General features: G+C 47.1%; 1 protein-coding gene across 3 annotated transcripts in view; it reads right to left on the bottom strand.

Moving 5' to 3' along the window:
* NPR2 (natriuretic peptide receptor 2) overlaps positions 1–12,841 on the bottom strand; it is a 176,706-nt gene that overhangs the window by 42,336 nt on the left and 121,529 nt on the right. For all 3 annotated transcript variants that reach the window (XM_083155498.1, XM_083155497.1, XM_083155499.1), the window contains 3 exons: positions 7,564–7,719; positions 2,932–3,100; positions 2,708–2,854 (listed from right to left, as the gene is read on the bottom strand). In XM_083155498.1, the coding sequence (XP_083011624.1) occupies positions 2,708–2,854; positions 2,932–3,100; positions 7,564–7,719 (472 nt within the window). The remainder of the gene's footprint in view (positions 1–2,707; positions 2,855–2,931; positions 3,101–7,563; positions 7,720–12,841) is intronic.

Genomic DNA, 12,841 nt, shown 5'->3' on the forward strand with positions numbered 1-12,841 from the left:
CCTCTCACCAACCACGCTCCATCCCGGAGTCAGGTGACGTCATTGCTGCGCATCAGCGCTGACGGCCCAGCATCATAGGGGGGCGTGCTCACACCGGCGTCTGGGGTTGCCATGGGGAAGGGGGCGTGTACGTACACCCATCCTAACTGAGTGTTGCTGAGGCCGTCAGCAGATCGCAGGAACGGCCAGACTTCGTACAGGATGGAAGTCAGATCACTGTGGGCAGCCCACATACTGTGGAATCAACAAATAACGATTCAATAAAAATATGCATTCGGACAGAGGCAAATAAAATCAGACTGTGATATATTATGTTTAGCTGGGGTTAATGAACTCAACTGTGAGTATGGAGATGTGAAACAATATACGCAAACCGTGCACATTGGGGTTGTAACTCTGAGTTGTGCGGCAATAATAATGGCCGTATATACGGACATTAGAATAATGAAGCACCGTAATATACGGACAGTATGCATTAGCTAAAATAGCAATTGGACTCTATGATGAAGGGTGAAGCTGTAAGAAAGGGGCAAAAGAATACATTTCATTAAGGCCAGAGGGATGAATGGTTTGTAGTTTGTAAATCCAGGATTTTTCCTCTATCGCCTCCTCTGCGATTGGGAGGTACCCAGTCAATCATCTTACACTTAGGGTTGGAGATGGAGTGGTGAAAGTCTCTGTAGCGGCTGATCCATGGGTTTTCCTTCCAATGCAGCACGTATATGTGACCGGTGTAGCGCTATGCGTTCTTTCAGCTGTCTGGTGGTTTTACCAATATATAGTCATCCACACGGACAGCGAATTTGGTATACCACATATCGGCTGGAGCAAGTGAGGGGGTATTTGATTTTAAAAACCTTGCCAGATGCCGGGTGTCTGAAAGTGTCCCCAATTCCCATGGTACTGCATGTTGCACAGCCTGTGCAGCGATGATTACCAGAAGTGACTTGGTCTGACTGTATCCATCCCTGTAACATCATTGTGGATGAGCGCATCTTTAAGATTTGTTCCTCTCCGATACGAAGGTAAGATGGTGGAGTTTTTCAAGCTTTTTAATTGTGGGTCACCGGATACAATGGGCCAGGAAGCTTTAGCAGATTCCATAAGTTCTTTACTGGTGGTGCTATAGTCCTGTGGCCATACAATCTTGCTCTGGTTTTCCGATTGGACTTTTGGTGTCAATGCCTCTTGTCTGGAGATGGCTAAGGCTTTTCTTTTAGCCTTCATCAGCGTTTTGTGATGGTAGCCTCTCTTCAGGAATTTTAGTAGCATGGCATCAATTTGTGCCAGTGTGTCAGCGGGATCACTGCAGATGCGTATAATTCTAAAAAACTGTGAAAATGGCAAAGCGTTTTTTAATGGTAGTGGATGATGACTTTCTCCCTGTAATATAGTATTACGGTCGGTTTTCTTATAAAACAGGCTTGTTTGCAGATGGCCATTGTGGTTTTGAGTCATTTGTACATCCAGGTAATGGACTGATTCGTAGCTACATCCGAACGTCAGTTTGATGGTTGAGTTTAGGGCATTGATGTTGTGAATAGCAGTTTCAAATTGTGATTGAGAGCCTGACCATAATAAGAAGATATCATCAATATATCTAGTGTACCCCAAAATGTTTTTCGAAATTAGGGTGTCAGTGAAGAAAAAATCTTCCTCAGTTTCGAACATAAATATGTTAGTGAAACTAGGCGCTACACAGGATCCCATCGCACACCCTGAGTGTTGGACGTACAATGCACCATTAAAGAGAAAATCATTTCTCGATAATGTCAATTCCAAAAGCTGTAGAAATAAACCCGTCTGGTCCAGTATATTTCAGGTTGTGAGTTCAGAATCTTTTCACAGCCTGTATTCCAGCACTACGGGGAATTTACAAACCATTCATCCCTCTGGCCTTAATGAAATGTTATCTTTTGCCCCTTTCTTACAGCTTCACCCTTCATCATAGAGTCCAATTGCTATTTTAGCTAATGCATACTGTCCGTATATTACGGTGCTTCATTATTATAATGTCCGTATATACAGCCATTATTATTGCCACACAACTCAGAGTTACAACCCCAATGTGCACGGTTTGCGTATATTGTTTCACATCTCCATACTCACAGTTGAGTTCATTAAACCCAGCGAAACATAATATATCACAGTCTGATTTTATTTGCCTCTGTCCGAATGCATATTTTTATTGAATCGTTATTTGTTTATTCCACAGTATGTGGGTTGCCCACAGTGATCTGACTTCCATCCTGTACGAAGTCTGGCCGTTCCTGTGATCTGCTGACGGCCTCAGCAACACTCCGTTAGGATGGGTGTACGTACACGCCCCCTTCCCCATGGCAACCCCAGACGCCGGTGTGAGCACGCCCCCCTATGATGCCGGGCCGTCAGCGCTGATGCGCAGCAATGACGTCACCTGACTCCGGGATGGAGCGTGGTTGGTGAGAGGTGCACAAGTTTGTAAGTATGTCTATATATGTCATGTATGTACAACACTGTTCCAGGTCTTGATGAAAGTGACTAGATCACTGAAACGTTGACCACAGACCTTGTGTCGCCTACGTTATTATTGAAGCAGAGTGCCATCCGTTCCCTGGACATATATTTACAATTTCTTTGGAGGGGCACCTGCATCGCTGCTACAGTACTGGAGTGCCAGTCATTTGGATATATATATATATATATACTGCTCGCCTGCGCTGCTCACTGTGGTAGGATCTGGTACAGCAGGTTCTCCGCCTTGCGCTTCTCCTCCAGGTACGCCTGCGTTCTCTCCTCTACCAGTTTCTCCAGGTTATTTGCGTATTGTTCCATGCGGGACAGTAAGTTATCCAGGATGCTAGTGGTACCCTCCCTGTAATACATGGGAACATTGAGTGGTCTGAGTGTGTACAGCGAGCAGGGTGTTTCGTCTCTCCCCAGAGTTCTTACTTGTTGAACTTGCAGATATAGATCTTAATTTGATTGAATTCCGGTCTCTCCAGCGGGTCCTCAGCCCAGCACCGGTCCATGAGGACCCCCAGTTCCTCGCTGTGACAGCTGCTGTCTACCGTGGGCCGGAAATATGGCCGCTGCCCATTGCGCACTTTCTGGACGATCTCTGGAGAGAAAGAAATTATGGCGCATTCTAGGTGCATCTATGCTACGTATGTATGTATATCTGCAGCATGGATGGTTCTAGCACAGGGACTGCTGTCTGATGAAAGGTATAAATGCAGTATACACGGGAAGCGACAAGGTCTCACAGATGACGTTCCCAGTACCAGGTGTACATGCAGTATACACGGTCTCACACATGACATTCCCAGTGCCAGGTGTACATTCAGTATACACGGGAAGCGACAAGGTCTCACACATGACGTTCCCTCACATGACGTCCCCAGTTCCAGGTATACATTCAGTATACACGGGAAGGGACACTGTCTCACACATGACATTCCCAGTACCAGGTATACATGCAGTATACACGGGAAGCGACAAGGTCTCACAGATGACGTTCCCAGTACCAGGTGTACATGCAGTATACACGGTCTCACACATGACATTCCCAGTACCAGGTGGACATGCAGTATACACGGAAAGGGACACGGTCTCACACATGACGTTCCCTCACATGACGTCCCCAATTCCCGGTATACATTCAGTATACACGGGAAGGGACACGGTCTCACACATGACGTTCCCTCACATGACGTCCCCAGCTCCAGGTATACACGGGAAGGGACACGGTCTCACACATGACGTTCCCTCACATGACGTCCCCAGTTCTAGATATACATTCAGTATACACGGGAAGGGACACGGTCTCACACATGACGTTCCCTCACATGACGTCCCCAGTTCCAGGTATACATTCAGTATACACGGGAATGGACACGGTCTCACACATGACGTTCCCAGTGCCAGGTATACATACAGTATACACAGGAGGGGACATGGTCTCACACATGACGTTCCCAGTGCAGCTATACATGCAGTATACACGGGAGGGGACACTGTCTCACACATGAAATTCCCAGTACCAGGTATACATGCAGTATACACGGGAAGGGACACGGTCTCACACATGACGTTCCCTCACATGACGTCCCCAGTTCCAGGCATACATGCAGTATACACGGGAAGGGACACGGTCTCACACATGACATTCCCAGTACCAGGTATACCTGGCAGTATACACGGGAGGGGACACAGTCTCACACATGACGTTCCCTCACATGACGTCCCCAGTTCCAGGTATACATTCAGTATACACGGGAAGGGACACAGTCTCACACATGACGTTCCCTCACATGACGTCCCCAGTTCCCGGTATACACGGGAAGGGACACGGTCTCACACATGACGTTCCCTCACATGACGTCCCCAGTTCCAGGTATACATTCAGTATACACGGGAAGGGACACGGTCTCACACATGACGTTCCCTCACATGACGTCCCCAGTTCCCGGTATACACGGGAAGGGACACGGTCTCACACATGACGTTCCCTCACATGACGTCCCCAGTTCCAGGTATACATGCAGTATACACGGGAAGGGACACGGTCTCACACATGACGTTCCCAGTGCCAGGTATACCTGCAGTATACACAGCGGGGACACGGTCTCACACATGACATTCCCAGTACCAGGTATAACTGAGGTATACACAGGAAGGGACACAGTCTCACACATGACGTTCCCTCACATGACGTCCCCAGTTCCAGGTATACATTCAGTATACACGGGAAGGGACACGGTCTCACACATGACGTTCCCTCACATGACGTCCCCAGTTCCAGGTATACATTCAGTATACACGGGAAGAAACACGGTCTCACACATGACCTTTGCCTCACATGACGTCCCCAGTTCCAGGTATACATGCAGTATACACGGGAGGGGACACGGTCTCACACATGACGTTCCCAGTGCCAGGTATACATGCAGTATACACGGGAAGGGACAAGGTCTCACACATGACGTTCCCTCACATGACGTCCCCAGTTCCAGGTATACATTCAGTATACACGGGAAGGGACACGGTCTCACACATGACGTTCCCTCACATGACGTCCCCAGTTCCAGGTATACATTCAGTATACACGGGAAGGGACACGGTCTCACACATGACCTTTGCCTCACATGACGTCCCCAGTTCCAGGTATACATGCAGTATACACGGGAAGGGACACGGTTTCACACATGACATTCCCAGTACCAGGTATACATTCAGTATACACGGGAAGGGACACGGTCTCACACAAGACCTTTGCCTCACATGACGTCCCCAGTTCCAGGTATACATGCAGTATACACGGCAAGGGACACGGTCTCACACATGACATTCCGAGTACCAGGTATACCTGGCAGTATACACGGGAGGGGACACAGTCTCACACATGACGTTCCCTCACATGACGTCCCCAGTTCCAGGTATACATGCAGTATACACGGGAAGGGACACGGTCTCACACATGACGTTCCCTCACATGACGTCCCCAGTTCCAGGTATACATTCAGTATACACGGGAAGGGACACGGTCTCACACATGACGTTCCCTCACATGACGTCCCCAGTTCCCGGTATACACGGGAAGGGACACGGTCTCACACATGACGTTCCCTCACATGACGTCCCCAGTTCCAGGTATACATTCAGTATATACGGGAAGGGACACGGTCTCACACATGACCTTTGCCTCACATGACGTCCCCAGTTCCAGGTATACATGCAGTATACACGGGAAGGGACACGGTCTCACACATGACATTCCCAGTACCAGGTATACCTGGCAGTATACACGGGAGGGGACACAGTCTCACACATGACGTTCCCTCACATGACGTCCCCAGTTCCAGGTATACATGCAGTATACACGGGAAGGGACACGGTCTCACACATGACGTTCCCAGTGCCAGGTATACCTGCAGTATACACGGGGGGACACGGTCTCACACATGACATTCCCAGTACCAGGTATAACTGAGGTATACACAGGAAGGGACACAGTCTCACACATGACGCTCCCTCACATGACGTCCCCAGTTCCAGGTATACATTCAGTATACACGGGAAGGGACACAGTCTCACACATGACGTTCCCTCACATGACGTCCCCAGTTCCAGGTATACATTCAGTATACACGGGAAGGGACACGGTCTCACACATGACGTTCCCTCACATGACGTCCCCAGTTCCAGGTATACATTCAGTATACACGGGAAGGGACACGGTCTCACACATGACCTTTGCCTCACATGACGTCCCCAGTTCCAGGTATACATGCAGTATACACAGGAGGGAACACGGTCTCACACATGACGTTCCCAGTGCCAGGTATACATGCAGTATACACGGGAAGGGACAAGGTCTCACACATGACGTTCCCTCACATGACATCCCCAGTTCCAGGTATACATTCAGTATACACGGGAAGGGACACGGTCTCACACATGACGTTCCCTCACATGACGTCCCCAGTTCCAGGTATACATTCAGTATACACGGGAAGGGACAAGGTCTCACACATGACATTCCCAGTACCAGGTATACATTCAGTATACACGGGAAGGGACACGGTCTTACACATGACGTTTCCAGTGCCATATATACATGCAGTATACACGGGAGGGGACACGGTCTCACACATGACGTTCCCAGTGCCAGGTATACATGCAGTATACACGGGAGGGGACACGGTCTCACACATGACGTTCCCAGTGCCATATATACATGCAGTATACACGGGAGGGGACACGGTCTCACACATGACGTTCCCAGTGCCATGTATACCTGCAGTATACACGGGAAGGGACACGGTCTCACACATGACGTTCCCAGTGCCAGGTATACATGCAGTATACACGGGAAGGGACACGGTCTCACACATGACGTTCCCAGTGCCATATATACATACAGTATACACGGGAAGGGACACGGTCTCACACATGACGTTCCCAGTGCCAGGTATACATGCAGTATACACGGGAAGGGACACGGTCTCACACATGACGTTCCCAGTGCCAGGTATACATGCAGTATACACGGGAGGGGACACTGTCTCACACATGAAATTCCCAGTACCAGGTATACATGCAGTATACACGGGAAGGGACACGGTCTCACACATGACGTTCCCTCACATGACGTCCCCAGTTCCAGGTATACATGCAGTATACACGGGAAGGGACACGGTCTCACACATGACATTCCCAGTACCAGGTATACCTGGCAGTATACACGGGAGGGGACACAGTCTCACACATGACGTTCCCTCACATGACGTCCCCAGTTCCAGGTATACACGGGAAGGGACACGGTCTCACACATGATGTTCCCAGTGCCAGGTATACATGCAGTATACACGGGAAGGGACACGGTCTCACACATGACGTTCCCAGTGCCAGGTATACATGCAGTATACACGGGAGGGGACACGGTCTCACACATGACGTTCCCAGTGCCAGGTATACATGCAGTATACACGGGAGGGGACACGGTCTCACACATGACGTTCCCAGTGCCATATATACATACACTATACATGGGAGGGGACACGGTCTCACACATGACGTTACCCTTTGGGCTGAGGTCCATGCCTTGGATGTAAAAGGCCCCATTCCGTAATGCGATTTCCTGCAGGATGACCCCAAAGCTGTAGATGTCCCCCTTCTGTGTCCCCTGCGGAGGAGGTCTCCCCATGCGCAACAACTCCGGAGCTGTCCACAATTTCTCTGGATATGAAGAAAACACAATGGTCAGCTGGGTGCACGGCCATCTCCCTCCCAGAATCAGGGCCCATTATACATCACTGTGGCCCACCCAAATCACCACACTTCTGTACATACTGAGTATACGTAGCAGGGATATTCAGCAGCACTCTGGCAGGTTTTGTAAAGAAAGACTCCACACAGGGAACAGTCAAGACTACAAACAAGTCAAATCCGAAACGTTGACTTGACTCTTCCCTGTGTGGAGTCTTTCTTTACAAAACCCACCAGAGTGCTGCTCAGTATGCCTGCTATACATCTTGTGCCCTGTTAGGCACCGCGGTCAGCTATTTTTTATATCATCTGGCAGAGTGCCGGTTTTCTGTGCGTGTGTGTGTAATATATATATATATATATATATATATATATATATATATATATATATATATATATATAGAAAAAGGAACAGAGTGCGCTTATAGGTGAAGGTACACAACTTATTCCTCACATTTGTTTAAAACATTTATTCAATAAAAGCCTTAACAATTCGGCTCATATACAATACACAAATACATATAGTCATTTTGAAGATGACAATTAACGTAATGTACAATTTTTCCAATGCAACAACTGGCCCAACGCGTTTCGTCACCTGCGTGACTTCCTCAGGGGCACTTGACGACTTGGTTGACAAAGGTACAATTGCACTTTCTGTAGTATCTCAAAATGAATGGGTACAGAAAATAGTTTTTTTGCAGGAATATATATTTTACCAGTTAACAGCGCTCTTGTTAAGGCTGGCCCATACAAATAAACAAAGTTTTTGTCCCAGTTTCACTGAGTACACCCACTCAGTGGCAGATATCAACATCCAGGTCAAACAATGCTGTGTGACCAGGAAGTAACCTCTAGTGTATTCAATGGCAGAATATATATATATATATATATATATATATATATATATATATATATATATATATATATATATATATATATATATATATATATATATATATATATATATATATATATATATATATATATATATATATATAAAAATATAATCACAGATAGATCTATCTACAGATAGAAATGTTTTATTGCCCCCATCCAGTTTTCATCCTATATCTGTACACAAAGGATTACCTTTCTCCCAATTTTTACGAGTCAGGAGAATATGTAACAGTGATGAGGAGGCAGAATATCAACTGGATCTTATGATGGAGAAATTTATTCAGAGAGGCTATGACCGGAGTGATCTTATTAAAACTAAGGATAAGGTGATGAGGAGAACTAGAGACAGCACCCTTATTAAAAAGGCTAAAAAAAGTCATACTGACACCATCATTTGGCCTAATAGATTTAATACCTCCAGTCAGTTGGCCAGATCTGCCCTAAGAAAACATTGGCCGATTGTGGCCACAGACCCAGCCCTCACTCAAACATAAAAAGGTGATGACTAGCTATTGAAATGGCAAAAGTAACGTGATTTTGTGGTCCATTCGGATGTTACTGAGATGTGCAAAAACAAATCAACAGCTTTTTGGGGAAGTGCCAAACTAGGCTGTTATAAATGTACAGGCTGTGTGACCTGTGGGTACATGCTGTCTGGCATGACCATTAAACATCCTTCTGAACCTAGAAACTTCAAGATACATCGTTTGGGCTGCACATCAATGTTCGTTGTGTATGTATTAATCTGCCCATGTGGAAAATATTATGTGGGCAAAACTGATTGCCAGTTCAAGGTCAGGATGGCACAGCATAGGATGGCGATTCGGGCTGCCATCCTGGCCGGGATCAGCAATCAGCCAGTAGCCCGTAATTATGCAGAGGCACGTCACTCACCCACAGCTTTTAAACATATGGTAATAGATCATGTGCCGCCACTGATACGTGGGGGAAATAGATCTAAGATGCTCTTGCAAAAAGAGGCAAAGTGGATTTTTTTATTGAACACATTTAGCCCTGCAGGTCTGAATGAAACCATGGGTTTACACTGCTATTTGTGCTGTGTTTTGTGGATGCATAACTTGCCAATACTTATGTAACATATTTAATTTGTTCTTTCCCTTAAGCAATATGGTGGTGAAGGTATTGCACAGGGTGATTACTTCCTGGGCGCAAGGGTGACGGAGGTCCGTTTCCGGCGCTGGGAGGAAGTTTGGTGATGGTGAGCACTACAAGAATAGTGAGTGTTTGACTTGTAAATTGCTGCCCTGACGAAAATACGTTAAAGTATTGAAACGTTGGCGTCTATGGCATCTGCTTATGCCTGATTTATTGTTCGAGTGCCGCCAGGAAACATGACACACACACATATATATATATATATATATATATATATATATATACACACATATATATACATATATATACACACACACACACACACACACACATATATATATATATATATATATATATATATATACATACATACATACATACACACACAATGGCGGCACTCAGTCCACGTTTCGAAGTTTAATCACACTTCTTCATCAGGACATTGACCAGTGTGATTAAACTTCGAAACGTTGACTGCATAGCCATTTCCTGATTTATTATTGGACTGAGTGCCGCCATTGTGTGGATTGTATTGGACTCCGAGTCTGCAGTACCTAGGAAGGCACCTGTATCTACTTTTGTTTTGGTGTGCTGCTCTCAAGCTCCTTGATAACGGTCCTAATACACCGAAACGTTGCTTAAGACTTCAGGCACTGGGTGTCACTACCGGAGGCTGGAGATCAGGCGTGAGCCGGGAACGCTGTTTAGAACGGCCACAGCGAAACCTACACTGACTCTATTGAGTCCCCCGGTCAGATGTCAAACCCCTGCAGGAACTAGGCTTCACCTGTGGCCGCCACGTTCGAAGGAGCGAGTTAGGCCCGCTCCAACCCCGATGCAGCCAGGTCCTATGTAAGGACAAAGAGTTAGTGATCGTCAGGGGGTACTCAAGAGGATACTCTAGCTAACGGGCCTAACTGAAAGATGCCCCTATCTACCGGCACCTGGCCAATGAGGGAAATGCGACCCAGTCGCAAGCACAAGAGACGGAGTACAGGGAATCTCCACACAAAAAGGAGACAAGGCTAAGAGGCGAATCCCCAAAACAAAACCCGGACTGAACGGGGAAGGCGATGCCTATTAAATGCATAGAAAGGGCAAGCAAAAAGGAAACAAAGGTAAATAACTGGTTACTACCAGAGGGAGGAAATGGGCTTGGCCCACGACTGGGCGCAATCCTGAACCCTAACAAACTAGACAACGGGCTGAATGGCCCAATAACTAAAAGAGCTTGGCAGCTCTCCAAAAGAACAAATGGAAAATAACCAGGCTCCACAGGAGCACTTACGTGAACCGAGATGAGAATAACCAGTGAGACTGGACCGGGCACAGGAACTGAAAACTTTGTGATGGCACAACAACCAAAGGCCAGGCACTGATGCCAGGACTGGGACAGGATGAGTCTGGGGACTGGGCACAGACACGCAAGCAGGGACCGGGATTAGCTGCAGGAAGCTATCACTGGCAGAGTATTGCAGGAGAGCCTGCCCTATAAAGGACTCAGGTGATTAATTACACCTGTTAGAGATCCAGGCAGCTCCCAGGTTTGTGCTTAACGAGCTAATTACCTCACAGCCTTGTGAATAATTGATCACAGAATATTGAGCTGATGTGGCGCAGACCTACCACTGGAGGCCACCAGTGAGTCAAATGCTGAACACAAAACCAAAGCAGACCGAATCATAAATCCAGATTCCCAACATCAATTATCTTTGGCATTAGGGGCCCATTTATCAATTATCCCATTTTCAATGTGATCTGGAAAGTTACCGCCAAGGATGTAAAATGCGATATTAGCGCCGCTCGCAGGGACACGGCGCTGAAAGGTGCCCGTCCCTGTGATTCGCTCAGCCAGAAGGCATGAGTCTGCACAGGCGTGGATAGCGCCGACCCCAGGGATGCGAAGCCGGGCTGCCCGATGTTCATACATAGTAATCTATGGGGGATGCGGCCGACTGCGATGCAGGAGGGATCGGAGATTCCTGCTGCGGTCCCACTTTGGCACATTCGGGGGATACTTAATATTTTCGGCTAACTTCCAATAGCGGGTGTTTTGGGGGATTAAGCTGCAAATATTGTTTGATAAACGTGGCCCTTAGAGAGATAATAATATAAGATGACTGGTGAATGTGGGAGAAGAACATGGGGCCTACACACGTAGCAATGGGGGCTATTCTCTAAGCAATCTGACTTAAAATGACTAGATCGCTTACAAATGAAGCACAGATTTGTGTAGGGCCCCTAGCAATAGCGATGTGTGGCCCCGCGCATCCCTATAGCCGGAAGATGTGTAACCAGATCTAGTCAGAGACTGCGCATCGCCCGTGTTTGTGTTATGTGCGACTGCAATCAGCATTAACTTGCTTAACTTCAATCTGTAGGCCCCAATAGGATGAGCAGATACATTGCTAATGGGGCCTACACACGAGGTGATTTCAGGGCATTTTCTAGGGTCTCACTGGAAACTCAATGTGATCTCAATGAAGGGTGGGCGGGCACCAGTGGGGGGTCAGGGGTGGAGGGGCAGGCTGATCAGCAACAGGCGGATGGGCACTGGCAGGGGGACAGCTGTGAGTGTGGGCACCAGTGGGAGTGGTCCAGTTGTGGTCCGGGGTGTTAGTGACGGGCGGGCACCAGCGTGGAGGGGGGCGCATCGACAGTAGGGTGAAATGGTCAACAAAATGGTCAACATTTCCCGGTGAACATTCACATGCAAAAACCTGGGATTTATAAGTCGTGGAAAAGGGGTGTGAGTTGTATAATTACTAAGATGGGAGGTTCCCATAGCAACCAGTAAGATTCTATTATCTTCTATAGTGCTAAATAAATAGATAAACATCCCATCTTTTACCCCTGAGAGTGTTGGGTACTAGCTGGTGCATATACCACATATATAACTTACACCTCTACTCAATACCATTAAAACACAATACGATGGATGGACAAAACTCCCTATATCACTGTTGGGAAGAACAGCAGTACTAAAGTCAATTATTTTCCCGAAAATCTTATACAAGCTACAACTTCTCCCTTGATCCCGAATGGCACTCGCTAAACTAATGCTAGATAAATCTAA

Source organism: Crinia signifera, chromosome 1 (genome assembly GCF_055691185.1).
Source record: "Crinia signifera chromosome 1, ASM5569118v1, whole genome shotgun sequence".
NCBI lineage: Eukaryota > Metazoa > Chordata > Amphibia > Anura > Myobatrachidae > Crinia > Crinia signifera.